The sequence below is a fragment of the Eubalaena glacialis genome, chromosome 11, assembly GCF_028564815.1.
Source record: "Eubalaena glacialis isolate mEubGla1 chromosome 11, mEubGla1.1.hap2.+ XY, whole genome shotgun sequence".
Taxonomy (NCBI): domain Eukaryota; kingdom Metazoa; phylum Chordata; class Mammalia; order Artiodactyla; family Balaenidae; genus Eubalaena; species Eubalaena glacialis.
Genome location: NC_083726.1, coordinates 46,143,177 through 46,167,413, shown reverse-complemented (window position 1 = coordinate 46,167,413; position 24,237 = coordinate 46,143,177). Strand labels below are relative to the sequence as shown.

At 36.3% G+C, this 24,237-nt stretch overlaps 1 protein-coding gene across 1 annotated transcript in view; it reads left to right on the top strand.

The window, feature by feature from the left end:
- TRHDE (thyrotropin releasing hormone degrading enzyme) overlaps window positions 1-24,237 on the top strand; it is a 387,413-nt gene that overhangs the window by 284,480 nt on the left and 78,696 nt on the right. The window contains exons 8-10 of the mRNA XM_061204462.1: window positions 10,159-10,224; window positions 10,898-11,085; window positions 16,275-16,363. Coding sequence (XP_061060445.1) covers window positions 10,159-10,224; window positions 10,898-11,085; window positions 16,275-16,363 — 343 coding nt within the window. The remainder of the gene's footprint in view (window positions 1-10,158; window positions 10,225-10,897; window positions 11,086-16,274; window positions 16,364-24,237) is intronic.

The window sequence follows — 24,237 nt, the reverse complement described above, 5'->3', positions numbered from 1 at the left end:
TGGTATAGATGATCTGATTTGCAAAGCAGAAATAGAGACATAGATGTAGAGAACAAATGTATGGATACCAAGGGGGAAGAGGGAGTCCGGAGGAATTGGGAGACTGGGATTGACACATATACACGATTGATACTATGTATAAAATAGACAACTAATGAGAACATACTGTATAGCTCAGGGAACTCTACTTAATGCCCTGTGGGGACCTAAATGGGAAGGAAATCCAAAAAGGAGGGGGTATATGTATATGTATAGCTGATTCATTTTGCTGCACAGTAGAAACTAACACACATTGCAAAGCAACTATACTCCAATAAAAATTAATCTAAAAAAAAGAGTGGATGGGAAATACCTCAGTAGAGATAGTGTATGTAGGATAAAATTTTTTAAATTTGCCAAGGAAGGAGATCAGAAAAACAGGGTAGGTAGTTAGAGGAGGATAAGGGCTAAGGAAAGTTTCTGTTTTGTCTTTTAAAGATGGGAGACAGTTGTACTCATTTTAGGCTGGTAGAGAAGGAGTCAGGACAGAAGAGTTTGATAATGTTGCAGAAGAAAGAGACAACTGGGACTTTGGTTCTTGAGACAGTAAAAAGACTGGTCTTTGATAGGAGAGACCCTTCCAGTAAATTTGGAAATTGGAAAATAAAGGAGTTCATTTTCTGATGAATTCTATCTTTTTTTAAAATTAATTAATTAATTATTTATGCCACACCTTGAGGATTGTGGGCTCTTAGTTCCCTTACCAGGGATCAAACCTGAGGCCATGGCAGTGAAAACGCCGAATCCTAACCACTGGACCGCCAGGGAATTCCAAATTCTATGTTTTTAGTGTTATCTGAGGCAAGGTCAATAGCTGAAAGTGAGGTAATGCTGCCCAGTAGACAGATTTGAAGATTGAGGATTGGGAAGAGTAGGAAGGCACGGCTGCCTGGTTTTATTGAGTGCCTATTTGAGTTTGGTGCTTATGAATTTATAAGAAAGCACAGGGGCTTCCCTGGTGGTGCTGTGGTTAAGAATCCGCCTGCCAATGCAGGGGACACGGGTTCGAGCCCTGGTCCCGGAAGATCCCACGTGCTGCAGAGCAACTAAGCCGGTTTGCCACAACTACTGAGCCCCGTGCCACAACTACTGAAGCCTGTGTGCCTAGAGCCCGTGCTCGGCAACAAGAGAAGCCACCGCAATGAGAAGCCCACGCACTGCAGTGAAGGGTGGCCCCAGCTCGCCGCAACTAGAGAAAGCCTGTGGGCAGCAACGAAGACCCAACGCAGCCAAAAATAAATAAATAAATAAATACTGTGAACCAGTTTCTATTAAAAAAAAAAAAAGAAAACACAACTGCTCAATTGCATTATTTTTTCCTGTGATGCTCAGCTGTATGGGTACAGGTTTGAAGAAGGCAAATACTTGAATTCATCCAGGAATGGGATATTTGCCAGCTAGTCTAATTGAAAAACAGAGCGCAAAGGAGATGAGGCTGTTTGTTAGGAATTAAGATAAACTATGAGATAGAAGCTGGATAACCAGGGAAACAAAAGCAGGAAGGATCTGATAGACAAATACCCGCCATTAATAATGTTAACAGTAAATAACATATTAGTAAGTGTATATTATTTTAACACTGAATAGAAGAAATCCCCCATGCTTCTGAGCATATGGGAAATTTAATCTGTCCTTAAGGAATTCCCCCTATGTCATGCCCATTAATAGGAGAATGTTCCAGGGAACTTTATCAGGCCGGAACATATAGCGAAGAACCGTCTGTTCTCATCCACAATGATAGTCAGTCGTATTAGTTTCAGGAAAGAAGAGAGATAGTGCATGCTGCTTGAATGTTTGGTATGTATCTTGTCCAAGCCTTGCCTTTCTGGTCACCTGAAGATTAGTGTCTTTGCTGCTTTAATGCTCCCTTAGGTATGGCTATTTTGTGCTGAGGAACCTAACTAGTGCCCCCATTTCATGGGCCCCTCCCCCCATTAGTGGTCTTGTCACCTCAGCAGACCTCTGGGAAAAACAGAGTTCTAGACCTCACGGTCTCTTTCTTTCTCCAAACTTGGATAAGGGAAGGTTTCTAAGCTTTTCTCAAGTCTAAAGAAGCTTTGATCTCAATTTTTTTTCTTGCAATTTTACTTTTTAAAATTAAAAAAAAAATGTCCTCTGAGCACTTTCCTCCTACAAGTTAGTCCATTTAATTTCCTTGGGCATCTAGAACATTTTGACTTCTCTTGGAGGTAGGGTTGAAGAAGAAGATGTTGACTCTAGACTTTTTTCCCTTGAGCTTGATCTTAAAATAACTAAAGTTTCTTGGGTTCTTTGTGTGGCAGGCTTTTTTTTCCTAAGTGCTTTACTTGTTTTATGTCATTTTCTATGCACACTGTTCTCAAGTAAGTGCCGTATTATCTACTTTTTCCAGTTGAAGAAATTAAGGTTTAGAGAAAATAGATATCTTACCCAAGATCCCATGGCTGGTAAGGATTGGCCTGAATTCTTAGTTTTTCTGAATATGCACTCTACCTCTTTCTCAACTGAGTTTCATTTTCTTCTCAGCGAGTCACCAGCACGGGGGGCTGAGTGAGAGAACTCCATGTACATGGCCTGCAGTCAGTGGGTATCTTGATTTACAAAAGGCAGTATATTCTTACCGGCCAGGATATACTTTATCTGTTTTGTGAGCTTGCTGTGGTCCAAACCCTTTACCAGGGCATTCAGAAAAAGCAATTCACAAACTTCAGTTTTACCAATAGATTCATTTTATGTCTCAGTAATATTTCAAGCTAGCAGCAGAAGTGAGAGGTGGGGATATTTTAGTACCCCAGAACACCCCTATAGACTTAACATTCACGCTATTTTGCTGACAGGTGCAGGACCCTGTCAGGTTGTTCTGGGATGGAGTATAAATTCAACTGTGGCAATATTGCGCCTCTGGTGATGCTCCTGCATGTTGGGGCATTGATGGTATGATCTATAATTGCTAAATAAAAGATAGGCGAAAACAGAACTGAAGTGAGAATACGCCATTGTCTGTAATTTCAGGCAAACAGGCAAAAAAATCTTTCATGGGCTAGCAGGTTGTTTTGATTTAAAATTTTCTGGCATATTTCACAGCCCTTTAAGAAAGTATACTGATTTTACAAAATTTACACTCATTAGGTGGAGTAATGGATTTTTAAAACATGTGAAATGCCCTTTTGTTCCTATGGAAATGTCTGAATATTCCTATATCTAAGTAAGCAACTTCTGAAAGTAAATTTAAGTTAAACACACATTTAAAAACTCAAAATCAAAATGGCCTGCAAACAATGATATAACTGACTTTTCAACTATTATCATCGTAGCTATTCAAACAACTTTCCTTCCTAAATTCCACCTCTTTTTTATTGTATCTGGTGGTCAGAAACTGCTGTACCTCAAAATGTTTGGTAATGGTTTCTATTTTACTGGATTTCCTCCTTGGAAACTTGTTATAATTTAATAATAAAAATTTAATAATTATTTATTCCTTTTATCCTTGGTTCTTATCTAGTAGAATTAAAATGTAAACATTCTTTTATTTTGCATAATGCTTTTTCAGTACTTGGCTACTCGTTTTTACTTAATTTCATAATCTCCAACCAGTATTCAGCTATTAACAAAAATAATATTTTGATCTATAGCCTAGCTTTCTTGTGTTTTAGTTGGTCATCTGTCACTGTTTTAGTCTTTTACTTCTGTTTCTCAAGGTCAGGGAATGTAGAAACATCCTCTGAAATGCATGGCCAGGCTTCAAATGGGTTTTATCCAACCCTTGTGTGACATTGCTGTGATCTGGCAGCTTTTAATCTGCTTTTGTTGTGTCCATTGATCCCTTTAAGATCACCTTACCCTAATAATGCCCACACTTACAAATATTTAATTTTAGACCTTATAGTTCCCAATTTAAAAGCCTCTGCTCTAGAAGCTTTGTTTAAGACACAAGTTTTGCAGAGTTTTATTTTTTATTCTTGTCACTCTCTGTGCACTCCTCTCTGTGGAACTTTCATATCTTTTTTTCCAACCTTCTTATCTGCCTCTTTTTTTTTAAACTATCCACCTCTTTCCTCCATACCTAATAATATAAAAGCCCAGTTGATTTACTAAGTAGAACTGGGTGTTCTTTGTTTTACATTTTGCATAAGTCCTGAGAGATTGTTTCTATTTTTCTTGCTGAGGAAACCAAGAAAATGTAAGACATCTTTGTTTTTTATCACCCATTAGTGTTGTATCAGTCAGGATTTTGGGTTGCAAGCAACAGAAACAAACTCTGACTAAATTAAGCAAAAAAGGAATTTTTTGGAAGGATGTAGGGCAGTCCTTGGAATCATTGGGAAGTGTGGAGAATCAGGCTTACAAAACAGATAATAGGAACTAAAGGAGACTCAGAAATTAAGAAACCTAGCCAAGGTCATGTCATAGTACTGGCTGGTTCATTTGCTGCCATTAGCATGACTGTATCTGGACCCTCAGTGTCACCATTACGGGGGATGTAATTTCAGTGATTGCTGCTCCTTTGCATTGATCCTGTAGGATTAACAGTCCTGGGATGAAGTATCCACTTCTGTCCATGTTTTAGCTGACAGGGAGAGTGGAGAGGATTTAGAATTTTGTCCCTTCCATTTCAAGTGAGAGAGCCCTCACTTTCCTCTAAGATTCCATGATGAGTTATCGCCCTCATATAAAAGTGGTGTTTAAATACCAGAAAGCCAAAAGGATGACAAATGCCCAGTACAAATATTTTGAGGTACAATTATTCTTAATAGAAAGGAACAATATTTTAAACCCTTGCTTCAAACTTCTTGTCACATAGTCAGAAAAATCAATGCTCGATTTACCTGGCATTTCCCAGACTATTCTTGCAAGTAGAAAGGATCCTGCTTCCTAGTGTCACTGAGGCCTGGACTTGCATCCCTTGTCTCATTGGAGAAAACACTGTGGGTGGTCTACCCATAAGCTAGTCTCCTCTGCTTTCTTATTAAACAAATTTTGATTTTGTTTGCATTCTCATCCTCATCTGTATAATCATATACTTCATAGGACTGGGTCCTGACTTGTGCAATCCCCCCGCAAAATATTTCACTAACAGATTTTGATTAGAGCACATGATAGAATTCGGCTAAACGGGAAACGTGGGGAGTTTGATGTAGGATTTGAGGGAAAGTTTTTCTGAGTCTTAAAAAGGGATTCTCAGGAAAAATTTCCATATTTTCCTCTGTGCGATGTTACATCTGAATGCACGGGATTGCTACAGCCATCTAGCCCCAAATCTGAGGATAAAGCCAAAACTTAAGTAAAGATGGGGCCAAAAGAATTCCATAGGAAAAGAGCTGCGGCTCTATCTTACCTTCTTATAGTAGGAAAGAATAAATCTTGTTATTAAAAAAAGTCACCCCAGGGTGGATTTTTTGTTATTTGCAGCTGAACACATACAAGCCAGTCCATACCTCTTTGATTTTTATCAAACTGTCCCTCCGTGTCCTGAGGAATAAACCATTTATATGGTTGATCCTCTGTTTCAACATGCTGAAGCGCTCGTTAATAGTAGAGCAAGTATTCCATAATTATTTCCACATAAATCTTAAAAGATAATAGTGCTTTACTTCCTCAGCTCACTTTTCACTTTTCCCCTTGTCTTTATTAGTCCCATTGGCTTTTATATATAAAATGTTATGAACCGTGTCACTTGTTAGCAAGGAAAGTTAAACCAAAAACCGGTCTCATACCCAATAGTTTACAGTCTTTTGATGACATCAGAGCCAATTGCACATATCATTGCAAGTTATATATCCGACAAATACTGAAATAATAAATTAAGTATTTAGTGTTTAAATATGACATTTAGGGGGAACATGATAGGTACAAGAAATCTCTCTTTACTGCATTGTCAGCTGTCAGCAGAAAGGCATATTGCATAAGGAAAGTCAGAAATCATACAAATATATTGAGCATCTACTGGGTACCAGGCTGGGCACATAGATGCTGGTTAAATAGTGGTAAACAGGAATCACAGGGTCCTCACTCTCATGGAGTTTACAGACTATGTGGGCAGTCAAACTAGTAAACAGGCAATTTTAACAGTGTGATCATTGCTCTTATATGGTGAAGCATGTAAGAATATAAGAGAGGTGCTTAACTCAGAATTAGGAAGGGGGTGAGAATGGGCAAGAAAGGATTCCCGAAGGACATGCAAACTTGAGTCCTGGAGATTGAATTGAATTTAAATGGGCAAAGGGGAAAAGAGTGTGTAGAGAACTGCTTGTGCAGGGAACTAGAAAAGGGAGAAAATATGCATTAGACATCTGCAAGAAAGTTGAAAATGGTTAAGTTGAGGCAGGGGGCCAACAAAGTAATGGATGAGATTGGAGAGGTACAGAGGGACCAGACTATGAGGGACACCTTTAAGTTACCTTGAGGTATGTTTGGACTATATTCTGAAGGCAGCAGGGATTCATATGTATATTTGATGAAAAGTATTCATGCATGACTGCGTGAAAGAGATTAGATTTGAAAGGGACAAAGCAGAAGTAGTAGCAGTCGTAGTCATCTGGGCAAAATACTGTAGAGTGGCTGTCAAACAGCTAAAAGGAAGGGGGAATATTAGGGGGCTATTTAGGATGTGGATCATTACCTGAATGTGGTGGAAAAGGAGAGAAAGGCATCAAAGATGACTCCTTGGTTGAGGTGGATGGAAGGGTCATCCCTGGGGAAGGGCTCCCAAAAGGAGCTGATATGGGGAGGACAATGAGTTCAGCTTTGAACATGACTCTTAGTCACCTGTGTGTCATCTCGTAGATATTGGATTTGGGTCAGCAGTTGTGTGCACAGATATGGGGTTTGGACATGGGCCGGAGTCTCTGAGTTCCCGTGTTTTGATTTATTAAGTGTTGATGATAACATCTAACTCATAAATGTCATCTTGGGATTGAATGAAATAAAATATAAAGCAACTTACACAGTGCTAAAAGAGAGGCAAATATTGTTTTCATGTACTATGTTCTTTAATTATTATCGTTAATGATGCTTTTGCTTTTGTTACTCAGTTTTCCAACCTGTAACCTGAAATGATTAATAAGATTATAGCAGCTACTGTCTATTGAATAGACGTTACTGTGTTAAGCACTCTTCACTTTTTGACACTGTACAGATATTAAATCATTTATTTCTCAGAAAAATTCTATGCAGCAGGTATTTTTATTATCCTTATTTTCTAGATGTGAAGACAGGCACAAAGAGGTTAAGTGACTTGCCAGAGATCATACAACTAGGGAGTGTTGGAGTACGGATTTGAACAAAGACAGTCAGACTCCCGTTCCTGCACTTTATGTATCAGAATATACTTTTGCTTAACATGCTTTTAACTTTTTTAAAAATAAATTTATTTATTTATTTATTTGGCTGCACTGAGTCTTCGTTGCTGTGCGCGGGCTTTCTCTAGTTGCGGTGAGCAGGGACTACTCTTTGTTGTGGTGCACGGGCTTATTGCGGTGGCTTTTCTTGTTGCGGAGCATGAGCTCTAGGTGCGTAGGCTTTAGTAGTTGTGGCACGCAGCTCAGTAGTTGTGGCGCACTGGCTTAGTTGCTCCGCGGCATGTGGAATCTTCCCGGACCAGGGCTTGAACCCGTGTCCCCTGCATTGGCAGGCGATTCTTAACCACAGCGCCACCAGGGAAGTTCCTGCTTTTAACTTTTAATCAGTTTATATTGTTGGTTATGTTCCTTAAGAATATTCTAGTGGTCATCTTTGTTTTACTCTTTTCAACAACTCTACTGTTTCTGAAATACTTTGTATAGAGAACCCACAATTCTCTTTACAGTGTTAATATTAAATCATTCTTCTACTTTATATTATGTCAAATCTACTGTTGATTGACTTTCATACACATAAATATAAATATAAATTTTCATTTCAGGTTCATAACTCCAGCCATGTCCAAATTCATTGACTTGTAGGTTTGACCAGAACTTAAAATCTTCTTATTCAATCTCATACCAAATATTTGATTCATCTTATCAACTGGTTATTGTATCAAGACTTCCCCAGTTTCAGTCACAGAAACCTTCCTACACAAATCACATCTCAGTATTTCTAGTTATTCTCAGTAAACTTTTTTCCACCAGTGTTGCCCAGCACCTCGTAAGCTGCCTGGCACATGCAAAGTGCACCATACATTTTGTGGAATGGGCAAATAAATAAATGATTGATCATCAAAAAACCACACTCACTATTGTTTTAAGTGGTTTTGTAATTTTACAAAGACAAAGCAAAATTTCCTCAATTCAAAATATGACTATATTTGTGCAAGAGGAAGGCTGAAATAACTAAGGAAAACATTTGAGTTTTATAACAGAGAAAAGAGGTGACATATGTAGGATTCCAGTAACACCCGAAAACTGGGGCTGCTGGGAGTCCAAGAAGGCATGCGATCTGCCCTGAATACTGAGGCAGACAAGTTGGAGCGCCTTCCTAAACTCGGATAATTGCCATTTCAGCCTGCTTGAAATGTAAATTTGAACTTTATTCTGAAATGGGGAGGGAACCAAGAGCTCAAGTTTATGATCAGTATTGGGCCAAGGTCAACTCATATCATGAACCGTTGGATTTTTATGATCTGTCTGTGAAGAGAAACCTGTAGTTATGTATTGGACCTTTCAAGGTCTATGTAGTATTCCTTTGTTCCCTCTTTTGGATTATCCTAGCAGCACTATACATAAACAGAACCCAATAATAAATAGTTCTAATGTTAAAACTTTATTATTATAGCATCATTATTATTTATTTAAAATAAAATTTAAATTTATGTTTCATAATTCCTATTTTCCCCAAATTTATTCACTTGAGTGCTGAACAAGCATAAAAAATAATTCTGACAACTAAATCTGAAATAGCTGATTTAAATCCTGGTCCTTGAGTTCTAATTGGAAATGCCTCATGTGGCATGTTCAAAGCCAAAGTTAGGATTCAGATTGGTCATTCAGGCTTGTATTTTTTCAGTAAAGTTATTCCTAACACCTGATGACGACGATGAATTTGTGGTTGCTAAGTTAGTGTTGAGTACTGCATCTCTAGGAGTCTGATTAAGTGGGAGTTGCCATTTGCTGGGCTGTGAGTTACCGAGAAAGTTGAATCTGTCACAGGTGCTACAATTTGTATTTCAGAAAATTTGCTTCCCCAACTTTAATTATCCCCAAAGTATTCCACTCTACATAAAGTACTGAAAGGAGTCAGCAAAATTTTTTCAGTTTTAGTACTATGATGTAAATTAAGATTTTGTCTACTACCTAGGTGTTGTAGAGATAATGGAATTTCAGATGAAGGAGGGGACACTGTTTCATTATATAAAACACTGTTTTCTATTGATTTTTCCACTTCGGATTCAGAAAAAAAAATAATGCCAAGTAGCCATAACTAAATAACACATTCACAGTGACATAAACCACGCTTCTTAGAAGGGAACAGACATGAATCAGATAGAAAGTATGTACGTTAAACTACTAATGATTGAAAATGCGAAATGTGAAGTCCTAAGCTTAAAAATATTAAATAAACTTAGGATTGACCTTTTCTTATTAAATATTAATATGTGTTTCAAACTCATGGAAATATGTATATATCATTTTTGTATTAGGCAGCCTGTCCTTTGCAGAGAGACAGGGAACTGGACAAGTTGTGGAGATAGTCATCACCTTTTTGGCAAAACAATCCCTCTTCCCATCAGTATATATTGGTCAGGTTGTTTTTTTCCTTTTTCCATAAAACAAGATATTTTTTTCAACACTTCAACATGAAAGCCTGATGAGAAAGTTTCCCCTAAATATTTCATTGCAGAGGTAGTTTCTTCAAAATTGCCTGAGTTTGACTTGCTAAATTAGAGGAAGATCTTTGACCCTGGAAATCCATAAGAAGTGATTATGGCTATGAAAATAAATTTTAAGAGATTAGTATTGTTTGATGAGTTAATTAAGAAATATGCTATAGTTCAATCTCTTTGGAATATTTTAAAATGAGATTCTTCATCTTTTTTGCACGTCTTTATCTTTGTGTTAAGGCAGTTCCAACAAATGGAAATGGTTAACCGAATTGAGAAATAAATGTGTTTACTGGAAATTGCTTAGCCTTTGAATTGTAATTACAATTTTATATTCTTTGTAGGATTACTTAACTATTCATAAGTATGGCAATGCAGCCAGAAATGATCTCTGGAATACACTATCAGAGGTAAAGTATAGGAAGCTTGAAAGCCAAAGCCTCTTCTTGAATATTTGAATTGAGTTTATAAAACATTCATAACTTTTATTGACACTGATGGTTTGTTTTTACTTTTTATATTTCCCTTTTCTTGATATTGGTTTCTTGTTTTATATTTGATGTATTATATTATAAGGATTATGAGGTTTAAAATTAATTCAGCTACAATGGTAGTTAAAGATACCTTGCCTACTTTTAAACATGATAATACTTCTGAAATATAATTTTAATAGGGTGTCAGATATTCATGTTTGAGTGAAATATGGATGGTAAAGAATTTTTTCTCTATAAGTGAATAACAAGTATTTAAGTTTAATACTAGACATACTGGGGATACTTAAAGATGCTGCAAGTAAGTACTTGCTTTAACAATAAAATATATTTTATCTTCCATTAGGTAAAAACTTTAATGTTAATAAAGTTTTTATTTCTATGTATATATATATATATATATATATATATATGCATGAAGCTTAAGCTAAGGCAAGAAGATTAATTTTACTAACACATTATATTAGTTTCACCGATTTTAAATGTTTTCATACTTAAGTAAATCATAAAAGTAAATATGAAAATGGTTTAATGTTAATTATGTTTATAGTTTATGTTTATAAAATTAATTTTTACAATTTTGGTTATAAAGGCTTTAAAAAGGAATGGAAAGTATGTAAATATACAAGAAGTAATGGATCAGTGGACACTCCAGATGGGTTATCCTGTTATCACCATCTTGGGAAATACAACAGCAGAAAATAGAATAATAATTACCCAGCAACATTTTATTTATGACATCAGTGCTAAAACTAAAGCACATGAACCTCAAAATAACAGGTACAACTCTGTTGTTTATGTGAAAAAATTGCTTTTGTTTTTTATGTTTCACTTTGCATTTTAACATTTTAAAAATAATTGATAACAGAATTATGAAATGTACTCGAAATATAGTTTTCATTTCTTTATTTACATACGGTATTTTCATTTTGAACCCTCTTTTACTCCCATTTCCAGATATTTTAACTATCAAGGTGGCAGCATGCTAAAGTTATTTTGTTTAAGAAGACAGGATTTAAATTATCATGGTCATTTAAAACAATAATGTGTGATTTTGTTTTTTACTTTTCCCTGTAAATGTTTGTTGAATTAAATTTAAGAAAGTTAAAATACTTTAAAGTGGATTAAATGGTATTGAGAAAACTGAGATTTGTAGAATAGACAAGAACAGAAACTAACAATCCAGAAAGACTAGTTAAACAATCAAAACCCCACAACCAGACTAAATAGTGTCTGAGCCAGAGGAACTCAAACTAGATCCATTTAAAATGGTCTAAGTATCAATGCCACTTAGTATCAAAATACATTCTCTTCCCTCACTTTTAGTATTTAAAAACCATTAACACAACATACATAGAATTTGACTTGTTGTTACTTTAACTTTCATTTGAAATTCTTATTTAATTACTGAAAATTCAGCATGTAGTGATTCTTTTCTAGTTCATGTTTTCCCACTCTTTTGTGCTTTATTAAAGCTGAGCCAAGGAAAGATAGCAGTTAAATCATTTCATTTTATTTTTTTCTAAGATATCCGGGTAAGAGGTTGGGAGCAGGACAGGGAGGGATGGAGGTCAAAATTAATAAATAAAATGAGGTGCTGGGATTAGACCGCTCATGCTGTCTCCCATCTGGAATATTAGGAATCTGATTTTATCATCCATCAGTATCTAGAATATGTGAAGCACGCATTAAGCTTTCTTTGTTATCTCTAAGAGGAATGAAAATCATACCTAAGTAAGGTAGCTCCAAGACAGGGTCCAGGTAGAAGTGACTGAGAAATTCATGAATGTTTTCTGCTGACTAAATTGGGAACCCACTTAAGAAAGTATTGTCTTAAATCTCCTGCTCATTATATACACTGCCCTTCAGCAGACTGCCCTTGTAATCTAACGGTTTGCACCTGTGGAATACAGGGTATTATCCTGCCACGCTGTCAGGATGTGACTCTGTCAACCCTTCACCCAGCCTGGATTCCTCACAGCTGCCAAACACTGCTTCTGGTCAACCACCGCCTGGCCCCAGGTGAAACCTGCTTAGGCATCAACCCTGGCCTTGTCAGGAAGTACATAAAAACTACTTGACTGTGGCAAAGTTAGAGAGACTCAGGCCTTGCCTTTGAGAATGATCATTCTTACACAAGCATCACTGATGCAGAAACACATAAAGGACATGCAGATGACAGAACAAATTTTGAACAAAAATACTCGGTCAACCTATAATATGAGCCAGATGTATCGGCCGCAAGTCTGACTCTTTAAAGGAAGACTTTCTCCCAGGCTGTATAGATATATACCTATGCAAAGCTTTTACAGAGCTTTGCTTTTGCTGGAGTTATAAAATCATATGAATGGTTTTGAACGCTGAAAACTTGGCATAGAAAATATTGAGTGAGATAATGCATGGCATTCCATCAGTCTCAAAATTTATTTTATATCTATTTTGAAATAATAAAGTTTGCAGTTGAAATTTTAGTATTCAGTTTTATATTATTGATAATTTGATTCACTATAACATTGTGGTCAAAGCTTCAATACCAATTCTATCTGCCCTTTGTCTGTAACCTTCTTAGATCTTTATCATATACTGCAAATAGTTAAAGCAGTAAAACATAGTGCCCATTTATGCCAGGAAACCCATGAATTGTGGATATTTTCTGTGACAGTATAATCAATTCTTTGTCTTCAATTTTGTAGAGGACACTGGAATATCACTACAACATGCCTAGAACATTTTTAATGTATATAGTAATCATATTTTTCATATGTGGTAGCTATATTACAGCATAGAAAGGAAAGATCTTTATATAATAATTGCATAAAGTTAGTTGATATGTGAAAGTGAGTAAAATATTTGCTAGCATTTTGGTATTTGGGAAATTGTGAATTTGTGTAGCTTTTTTTTCTTTATAAAGTTAATACATTGTAGTGTTCAGTAATGTCTCCTATATGTATGGAGCTTCTTGGAGTCCTGTGCTACAGAAAATTACATTTATCTCCTTTTGTTTTGGGTCCGATGATAGCAACCTCGGAACCATTTTTCATGGCATCTACATTAATGCTTCACTAACATTGGTAGCATTTTTTAAAAAGTTTTTTCACTCCAGCTAAAATAAGCACCTATGCTTTTCTACCTTAACATAATCATTAGAATAAACATTGCTTTATTATAAAAATGTGACCTACGATGAAGAGAGGTAGTCCCAGGGACTGTTAAATAAAAAATATCTTGAGGGTCTTTTGAAGTGCATTGTTTTTGTTTTTTTCTTCTTAAAATGAGATGACTAAAATTCAAGTTAAACTTAAGGGGCGGGGCACAATTTAATTTCACAGGTTCTTTTTTCTAGTTTCTTTTTTAACATAACTCACTGCAGTTTTGGATTTTTTTACAGCACACCACACAGAGTTTTTCACCCACAATGTTTAGGGTCTTCTAGCCTTTTAAGTTGTAATCATAAAGCAACATAATTACCATGCTTTCTTTGATCTTAAAAATGAAATTGGTGGAAAGATCAAATATGTGTTGTTTGGAAAGTTAAGGAAAATAACTTGTATAGTATTGATAGTATAGCAATTCAGAAATAATATAAACTTCAGATGTGCTTGGTGATTTGTAATTTTTACTGTCTTTGTGACAATGTATAGATTTTGTGTACACATACATACACACACACACACACACACACACACACACACACACAGAATAGAGGCCAAAAACATTCTTAGGAAAAATATAGAGGGTATTTTAAAAGTTTTACAAAATGCCCCAATGTTTGTATCGCAATACCTTAAAGTTAACTTCTTTTTTTGCATCTGAACATTGCTATACATTACAGTGTCTGCCATTTAGGAAGTTTCTTGTATGTGGAATTGTCTGTAAGCAACAATGAAGGTATTGATATGAATCTCTCCTTCTTGACTTTAGAGACTTTTGCTAAAACTCAAAATCAAAACATATCAATTTTTATTGTAATTTCTAGTTTCATTATTTAGAAGGATACAGTTTAAATAAATGTAAAATTATAATTATGTTTATATTAGGGGCAAATACTATTTCATAAACATTTTATGATCACGCTACAAAAAAGACACATTTATCCTTGAAGAGTTTTAAACATCTTCAATTTTATATATTTCTGGCCCTTTAACTGATATTTATTTGCCTTCAAAATTTAGTTGCCCCAACTCAATATAGACGATTTGTACTAAATCAATTTCATAAAGTTAATCTCTGTCTTATTATAGACTGATATAGTTCCTTTTATTTTACTTCAATTCAATCTCATTCAATCCATTTCAACAGCAATTTATGGAAGCATTTCATTTCCAGGCTTTTGAAAGATCTTAGGTACACAAAAATGAGTTCATAGTTTAATTTGAGAATCAGATGCAGAGTCAGGCATTGTTGTCTCTTACCTAATAATTTCAGTTAATCAAAAAGATTCACTATTTTTAGAGAACAGCTATATATATTTATATATAAATTTATTATATAAATTCTCTGTATCTTCCTAACAGTAAATCCATTATTAAATACTTGTGGCATATTCTTGGTATCATGTTATGAGCTTGGGGATATTTGTTAAAAAGTGTACATGGGTTGGCATTCACCAATGTCTACCCTACAAACAATACCTGTTTCGCTACAATAGGTTGTTTATTTCATGACCAATTGTCCGGAGTCCATTCAGTATAGCAGCATGTCTCCACATAGTTGGCACTCAAAAATGTTTGTCTGATTAAGTATAGCATATACTTTTAAAATTTAGAATCTTAAACATATTAACTTTCTATGTTGGAGATAGCAGTTGGTATAACACTAGGAATTTCTTCCAGTCTTCCATTTGGATTTTTGCTATTACTAAATTCTGATTATTGTGAATGGGAGACATGAAATGATAAAATAATAATCAAATTCCATATGACAGATTTGGAGATGTCCTCCCCAATCAAAAGACATGTTCATTCTATTTTTAGTTACATAGCCCCAGACATGTTCCCTGAAGAATTCTCAATTCTCCATTAACTCCCATAGTTACTGAGCTCATAGAGTATTCTTATAGTTTTCAGGTCAGAAATATTTTTCTCATACTGCATATTGTTGCCTATCCCTATTGCTAATGGTGCAATGATTGGTTAACATAACCTGGCTATATTTTAGGGGAACAAAATGTAGTCATTGGATTTTATTGTAAGACTATCCAATTTATCTCCGGTTGCTCATTTGAGGTTAAATTGATATTACTTCATGTACAAGTTTAGGCCTAAATTTTTATCCTATAAAAAGTCACGTTCTAGAAAACGCTCCTCTTTAATAGCTGAGACTCATGACTGATCCCTGCACATTGGTGGTTGATTTCACACATCAATTTGGAATTTCCATTTCAGAAAACAAAGCATTGTGTCCCACGGTGTTCTTTGTATTGATCTGGATTTTAGGGGGATCTGATCAGTTTTGCTTTTTGTCCCTACTTTGCTGAATAACTTTATGTGTGCTGTATTATCCTTTCTATAAAATCTGACAAAGGTGTTTTTTTAAGAATAGTTAAACAAGTAAATGAGGAGAATGTTGAAATGTAAATGCATGAAACCACTGGGACGGGCATTAATCTAATGCAGAATCAAGTCGAAAGGAGTTATTTTAAGACTTTACTCAATATATGGTGCAGCTCAGATTTATAGATTTTAGCTACTTTTTATTCCTCATGTAAAATGCAGATCCTTTTTTCCAAGATAAATTGTTTTGTTGGTAGTCCACCTTTTGTGTTGAAATTAAAACTCTTAGAGGCCAAGTCTGCTTAGCGACATTGAAAGAGTGAATTCATCTTCTTGGCCTATCCCTTACATTTATGACTGGGGAATTTAAAAAATTCTCCTAAAGAGAATAAGAAAAATCACATAGGAGGTGCATAGGAAATGTTGTTTGTTTGTTATAACCATTTTTATTCTTAAAGTTTCTCTTTTATTTTGCAGTTACCTGTGGCAGATCCCATTAACTATTGTGGTAGGAAATAGAAGCCATGTGTCTTCAGAAGCAATTATTTGGGTGTCTAACAAATCAGGTAAAAAATATATTCTCCCCTGAGAATTTGGTTTCAGATAATTGTTTAGCAACTTAACCTCTTGTATCAGCTGTTATAAAAATGTGAATAAAGACAAATTAGAAAGAGAATATAGAGGAATTACCTCTATAAATTTAAGTATAATATAGTATAGTTTCTACATAGTCTAATTTCAGTCCGCTGATATAATTATTAAATTTATTTGTGTCTCTGATGGTAAAGAGAAAATTTAGATCTAAGTACTTGTAGTACTAATCTTAACTGCTTTAAACTGTACCATTTTATAATCCTGAATGTAATAGAATTACAATCATAACTCCCAATAGAACAGTATGCCAGATACTGAAACACAGGCCACATTTTTTAATTCCATTTTCCAGCTATCTTCTCTTTACCAGACTGGCTCTTTAAAGAATGGGTGAGGCAATATTCTCTGTAGAATTAGATAATTATAGGGCCAGAAGGTAGAGGCTTGCTAGGTCATGAAACCATCCTTTAGGTAGGGTCAACTCTCAAGGAGCAGAGAAAGATGAGATTCTATTCTATTTCTAAATATCTTCAAATAAGATAGTTACCTATTTCAATTCACTGTCAGAAAGCTATTTCTTGAATCCAATCTAAATGCTTCATACTAAAGTGTGAAACAGGTCTCTTTTATTTCTGTTTTCCATTGAATTGAAGAAAAAGCCAATTATCATCTTTTATGTAACATTTCATTTAGATTTAAATGGTCAAGTATGTCCACATTTTGTTTTTCTTACTCCTTTCTCACATTCTGCTACTTTATGTTTTCTTGCTATTTTGTAAGCATAATTTAAACAACCACAAATCTTTTCTTGAAGTAAGGTGAAGTATAAATAAACAACAAAAATATTGTTTCTTCTCCTCAGTCTTGCCCCTATTAGGGAGATGTAAGTGCTTAAAATACATACACACATACATATAAGAAAAAGGTCTCACAGCAGAATCTAATCTGCTTACCAGAAATATAAACACTTGTTTTGCCAGTGGAATTTTTATTCAAATTTTCATGTTGTTGTATTTTTAACAATCATCACATATTATGAAAATATGTGCTTTCATTTATATACATTGTGTGTGAAACATTCATATGTAATGTAGTGAGGCATTGAAATGCTTACTTTAAAATGTATTGGTGTTTCTCCTTTAAATTGCTTACTATAATCTACTCTTTTCATTTCTTCAAATTAGTTTTTATACCATGATTCTGAATTCACACTTACTCTATTGTCTTTATACTTCTCTTTATCTTCATGTAGTTGTTTTATTTATCTACATAATTTATTATGAAATGATGAGTGAAAGCAGTGAGCTTCTATCGTAATGATTCAGCTATTAGAATGAAGTCATCGCTCCATAGGATTGCTAGAACACGAAATAGAACAGTTTTCAGAAATAAAACATTTCTCACTGGAAGGTAGAATGAAAATGGGAACTTAGCAGAGTGCAAAGACACTGATCAAATGTCAGGATCAGCCCCAACTTTCACTTTTAGACAATGCAGGGATTCAGGGCAAGTCTGATTCTTCTTGAATACTTTTCCCAGGTCCATTTCCTCTATAACTCCCTAGTTATGTCTATGCTGTTATTCATGGAATCCGCTTATTCCACACAGAGTATCTAGAATAGTATCATGGCTTTTCTTTTTTTTTCTTTGTTTTTATTGAAGTTTGGTTGATTTACAACATTATATCAGTTTCCGGTGTACAGCATAGTGAAACAGATTATACTCCATTTTAGGTTACTACTATCATGGCTTTTCTTGACCAATGGCAACAGGTTGTATTTGAGAGGTTGCTTTTATTTACAGTCTTTTATTATTAATCGGGAATAATAACAACATGATATTTCAAACCGTATGTTTGCCTAAAACGTCCCCTATGGTAATACATTTAGGTGTTATACCCAGCTGCATAGTTTGTGCGGTGCGTAACTCTGGGAGATGATATTTACGTGGACTGTGATATTACTTGCACACTCCCTCACCCCAAAGTTGTGTAGTGTGCAACCTGCAGAGTGTAATGTGTCATATTTCATTAAATCATAGCAGGGTCTTCTGGTTGATAAACATTATCTTAGTCGAAATGTTAAGGCTTTTGCATGGAATGTTCATACCAAGTAAATGTTTCTTGAAAACTTTATGAATACATAAATCTGGAAGAATTTTCTAAGTGGGACCTAAAAGAAAGGCAACCTTTCTATTTTCCCTGTTTAGTCTCGTTCTAAATATATTTAGTTCTGTCTCGAACTCCTTCATTCTGATGACAAGAGAAAACTGACACCAGGCAAGGATTAGGAAAAATAAAAGATTGTTAAATTTGTCTCCTTTTAGATCCCCTTTTTTTCAAAATATAGTCAACTAATAGTAATGAAAAATGTTTCTTCACAGCAACAGTAAGAAAATATTCTGATCAATTCTTATCAACATATATAAAAAATTCCACCTTTTAATTACAACAATCAGATCAATGTTTTTATAATTTTTCATTATCAGTAATATCAATTTGATGTCACATGATACTAAGGTCAAGTCATTGGTGAACAATATAAAGTATGAATTTTATTTGAATCATTAAATGCTCTTGACACTTCAATTTTTTGTGGTGTCAGATGATTATCTAATTAATTCCAAGTTAAGGCACAGATAATTTTAGTCTAAAAATTGTTTTAAAACAAATTTTTAAATTATTGAAAGTAGGTAAAAGGATTTGTCTCTTTTGTTTTTACTATGAAACTGCTGAGAATGCAGACATTCATATATGTAGTAGCCTGCATGTTGACTGGCTATTAATTAAGGTGCAATGGAAGGGAATAAATTTAATGCCAAATGTTAGGAAAAGAGAGGGCTTTCAAGATGGCAGAGGAGTAAGACGTGGAGATCATCTTCCTACCCACAAATATATCAGAAATACATCTACATGTGGAACAACTCCTACAGAACACCTACTGAACGCTGGCAGAAGACCTCAGACTTCCCAAAAGGCAAGAAACTCCCCCACGTACCTGGGTAGGGCAAAAGAAAAAAGGAAAAACAGAGACAAAAGAATAGGGACAGGACCTGCACCTTGGGCAGGGAGCTGGGAAGGAGGAAATGTTTCCACACACTAGGAAGCCCCTTCACTGGCAGAGACAAGTGGGGCGGGGGAGCTTCGGAGCCATGGAGGAGAGCGCAGCAACAGGGGTGCGGAGGGCAAAGCGGAGAGATTCCTGCACAGAGGATCGGTGCCGACCAGCACTTAACAGCCTGAGAGGCTTGTCTGCTCACCCGCCAGGGCGGGCGGGGGCTGGGAGCTGAGGCTCGGGCTTCGGAGGTCGGATCCCAGGGAGAGGACTGGGGTTGGCTGCGTGAAAACAGCCTGAAGGGGGCTAGTGCGCCACGGCTAGCCGGGAGGGAGTCCGGGAAAAAGTCTGGACCTGCCTAAGAGGCAAGAGACCGTTGTTTCAGGGTGCGTGAGGAGAGGGGATTCAGAGCACTGCCTAAATGAGCTCCAGAGATGGGTGCAAGCCACGGCTATCAGCGCAGACACCAGAAACGGGCATGAGACACTAAGGCTGCTGCTGCAGCCGCCAAGAAGCCTGTGTGCAAGCACAGGTCACTATCCACACCGCCCCTCCTGGTAGACTGTGCAGCCCGCCACTGCCAGGGTCCCGTGATCCAGGGACAACTTCCCTGGGAGAACACATGGCACGCCTCAGGCTGTTGCAATGTCATGCCGGCCTCTGCCGCCGCAGGCTTGCCCCGCATCCGTACCCCTCCCTCCCCCCGGCCTGAGTGAGCCAGAGCCTCCGAATCAGCTGCTACTTTAACGCCATCCTGTCTGGGCGGGGAAAAGATGCCTTCAGGCGACCTACATGCTGAGGCGGGGCCAAATCCAAAGCTGAACCCCAGGAGCTGTGCGAACAAAGAAGAGAAAGGGAAATCTCTCCCAGCAGCCTCAGGAGCAGCAGATTAAAACTCCACAATCAACTTGATGTACCCGGCATCTGTGGAATACCTGAATAGACAATGAATCATCCCAAAATTGAGGCGGTGGACTTTGGGAGCAACAGTAGACTTGAGGTTTGCTTTCTGCATCTAATTTGTTTCTGGTTTTATGTTAATCTTAGTTTAGTATTTAGAGTTTATTATCATTGGTAGACTTGTTTATTGACTGGGTTGCTCTCCTCCTTTTGCTTTTAATATATATATATATTTTTTTTCCTTTTTCTCTTTTTCTGAGTGTGTATGTGTGTGCTTCTCTGTGTGATTTTGTCTGTATAGCTTTGCTTTTACCATTTGTCCTAGGATTCTATCTGTCCTTCTTTTCTTTTTTTTTTTTTAGTATAGTTCTTCGCCCTTGTTATCATTGGTGGATTTGTTTATTGGTTTTGTTGCTCTCTTCTTTCTTTTTTTCTTTTGTTTTTTATTACTTTTTAATTTTTAATAATATATATTTTTTATTTTAATAACTTTATTCTATTTTTTATATATGTATATTTTTTTCTTTCTTTCCTTTTTTTTTCTCCATTTTCTTCTGAGCTGTGTGGCTGACAGGGTCTTGGTGCTCCAGCCGGGTGTCAGGCCTGAGCCTCTTAGGTGGGAAAGCCGAGTTCAAGACATTGGTCCACCAGAGACCTCCCAGCCCCATGTAATATCAAACGGTGAAACCTCTCCCAGAGATCTCCATCTCAATGCTAAAACCCAGCTCCACTCAACGACCAGCAAGCTACAGTGCTGGACACCCAATGCCAAACAACTAGGAAGACAGGAACACAACCCCACTCATTAGCAGAGAGGCTGCCTAAAATCATAAGTTCACAGACACTGCAAAACACACCACCGGACGCAGCACTGCTCACCAGAAAGACAAGATCCAGCCTCATCCACCAGAACACAGTCACCAGTCCCCTCCACCAGGAAGCCTACACAACCCATTGAACCAACCTCACCCACTGGGGGCAGACACCAAAAACAACGGGAACTATGAACCTGCAGCCTGCGAAAAGGAGACCCCAAATGCAGCAAGTTAAGCAAAATGAGAAGACAGAGAAATACACAGCAGATGAAGGAGCAAGGTAAAAACCCACCAGACCTAACAAATGAAGAGGAAATAGGCAGTCTACCTGAAAAAGAATTCAGAGTAATGATAGGAAAGATGATCCAAAATCTTGGAAACAGAATGGAGAAAATACAAGAAATATTTAACAAGGACCTAGAAGAACTAAAGAGCAAACAAACAACGATGAACAGCACAATAAATGAAATTAAAAATTCTCTAGAAGGAATCAATAGCAGAATAACTGAGGCAGAAGAACGGATAAGTGACCTGGAGTTAAAATAGTGGAAATAACTACCGCAGAGCAGAATAAAGAAAAAAGAATGAAAAGAATGGAGGACAGTCTCAGAGAGATCTGGGACAACATAAAACACACCAACATTCGAATTATAGGGTCCCAGAAGAAGAAGAGAAAAAGAAAGGGTCTGAGAAAGTATTTGAAGAGATTATAGTTGAAAACTTCCCTAATATGGGAAACAAAATAGTCAGTCAAGTCCAGGAAGCGCAGAGAGTCCCAAAGAGGGTAAATCCAAGGAGAAACAAGCCAAGACACATATTAATCAAGCTACCAAAAATTAAATACAAAGAAAAAATATTAAAAGTAGCAAGGGAAAAACAACAAATAACATAAAAGGGAATCCGCATAAGGTTAACAGCTGATTTCTCAGCAGAAACTCTGCAAGCCAGAAGGGAGTGGCAGGTCATATTTAAGGTGATGAAAGGGAAAAGTCTACAACCAAGATTACTCTACCCAGCAAGGATATCATTCAGATTCGATGGAGAAATTAAAACCTTTACAGACAAGCAAAACCTAAGAGAATTCAGCACCACCAAACCAGTTTACAACAAATGCTAAAGGAACTTCTCTAGGCAAGAAACACAAGAGAAGGAAAAGACCTACAATAACAAACACAAAACAACTGAGAAATGGTAATAGGAGCATACATATTGATAATTACCTTAAATGTAAATGGATTAAATGCTCCATCCAGAAGTCGTAAACTGGCTGAATGGATACAAAAACAAGACCCATATATATGCTTTCTACAAGAGACCCACTTCAGACCTAGGGACGCATACAGACTGACAGTGAGGGGATGGAAAAAGATATTCGATGCAAATGGAAATCAAAAGAAAGCTGGAGTAGCAATTCTCACATCAGACAAAATAGACTTTAAAGACTATTACAAGAGACGAAGAAGAACACTACATAATGATCAAGCGATCAGTGCAAGAAGCAGATATAACAATTGTAAATATTTATGCACCCAACATAGGAGCACCTCAATACATAACGCAAATGCTAACAGCCATAAAAAAAGGAAATTGACAGTAACACGATAATAGTAGGGGACTTTATCACCACACTTTTACCAATGGACAGATCATCCAAAATGAAAATAAATAAGGAAACACAAGCTTTAAATGACACATTAAACAAGATGGACTTAATAGATATTTATAGGATATTCCATCCAAAAACAACAGAATACACTTTCTTCTCAAGTGCTCATAGAACATTCTCCAGGATAGATCATATCCTGGGTCACAAATCAAGCCGTGGTAAATTTAAGAAAACTGAAATCGTATCAAGTATCTTTTCCGACCACAACGCTATGAGATTAGATATCAATTACAGGAAAAATCTGTAAAAAATACAAACACATGGAGGCTAAACAATACACTACTAAATAACCAAGAGATCACTGAAGAAATAAAGAGGAAATCAAAAAATAACTAGAAAAAAATGACAATGAAAACACAATGATCCAAAACCTGTGGGATCAGGTTTTGGATCATTGTGCCGCAAAAGCAGTTCTAAGAGGGAAGTTTATAGCAATAAAATCCTACCTCAAGAAACAAGAAGCATCTCAAACAAACAACGTAACCTTACACCTAAAGCAATTAGAGAAAGAAGAACAAAAAATGCCAAAGTTAGCAGAAGGAAAGAAATCATAAAATCAGGGCAGAAATAAATGAAAAAGAAATGAAGGAAACAATAGCAAAGATCAATAAAACTAAAAGCTGGTTCCTTGGGAAATTAAACAAAAGTGATAAACCATTAGCCAGACTCATCAAGAAAAAAACGGAGAAGACACAAATCAATAGAATTGAAAATGAAAAAGGAGAAGCAACAACTGACACTGCAGAAATACAAAATATCAAGAGGGATTACCACAGGCAACTCTATGCCAATAAAATGGACAACCTGGAAGAAATGGACAAATTCTTAGAAAAGCACAACCTTCTTAGACTGAACCAGGAAGAAATAGAAAATATAAACAGACCAATCACAAACACTGAAATATAGACTGTGATTAAAAATCTTCGAACAAACAAAAGCCTAGGACCAGATGGCTTCACAGGCAAATTCTATCAAACATTTAGAGAAGAGCTAACACCTATCCTTCTCAAACGCTTCCAAAGTATAGCCGAGGGAGGAACACTCCCAAACTCATTCTACGAGGCCACTATCACCCTGATATCAAAACCAGACAAACATGTCACAAAAAAAAGAAGACCACAGGCCAATATCACTGATGAACATAGGTGCAAAAATCCTCAACAAAATACTAGCAAACAGAATCCAACAGCACATTAAAAGGATCATACACCATGATCAAGTGGGGTTTATCCCAGGAATGCAAGGATTCTTCAATGTATGCAATCAGCCAATGTGATACACCATATTAACAAATTGAAGGAGAAAAACCATATGATCATCTCAATAGATGCAGAAAAAGCTTTCGACAAAATTCAACACCAATTTATGACATAACCCTCCAGAAAGTAGGCATAGAGGGAACTTACCTCAAC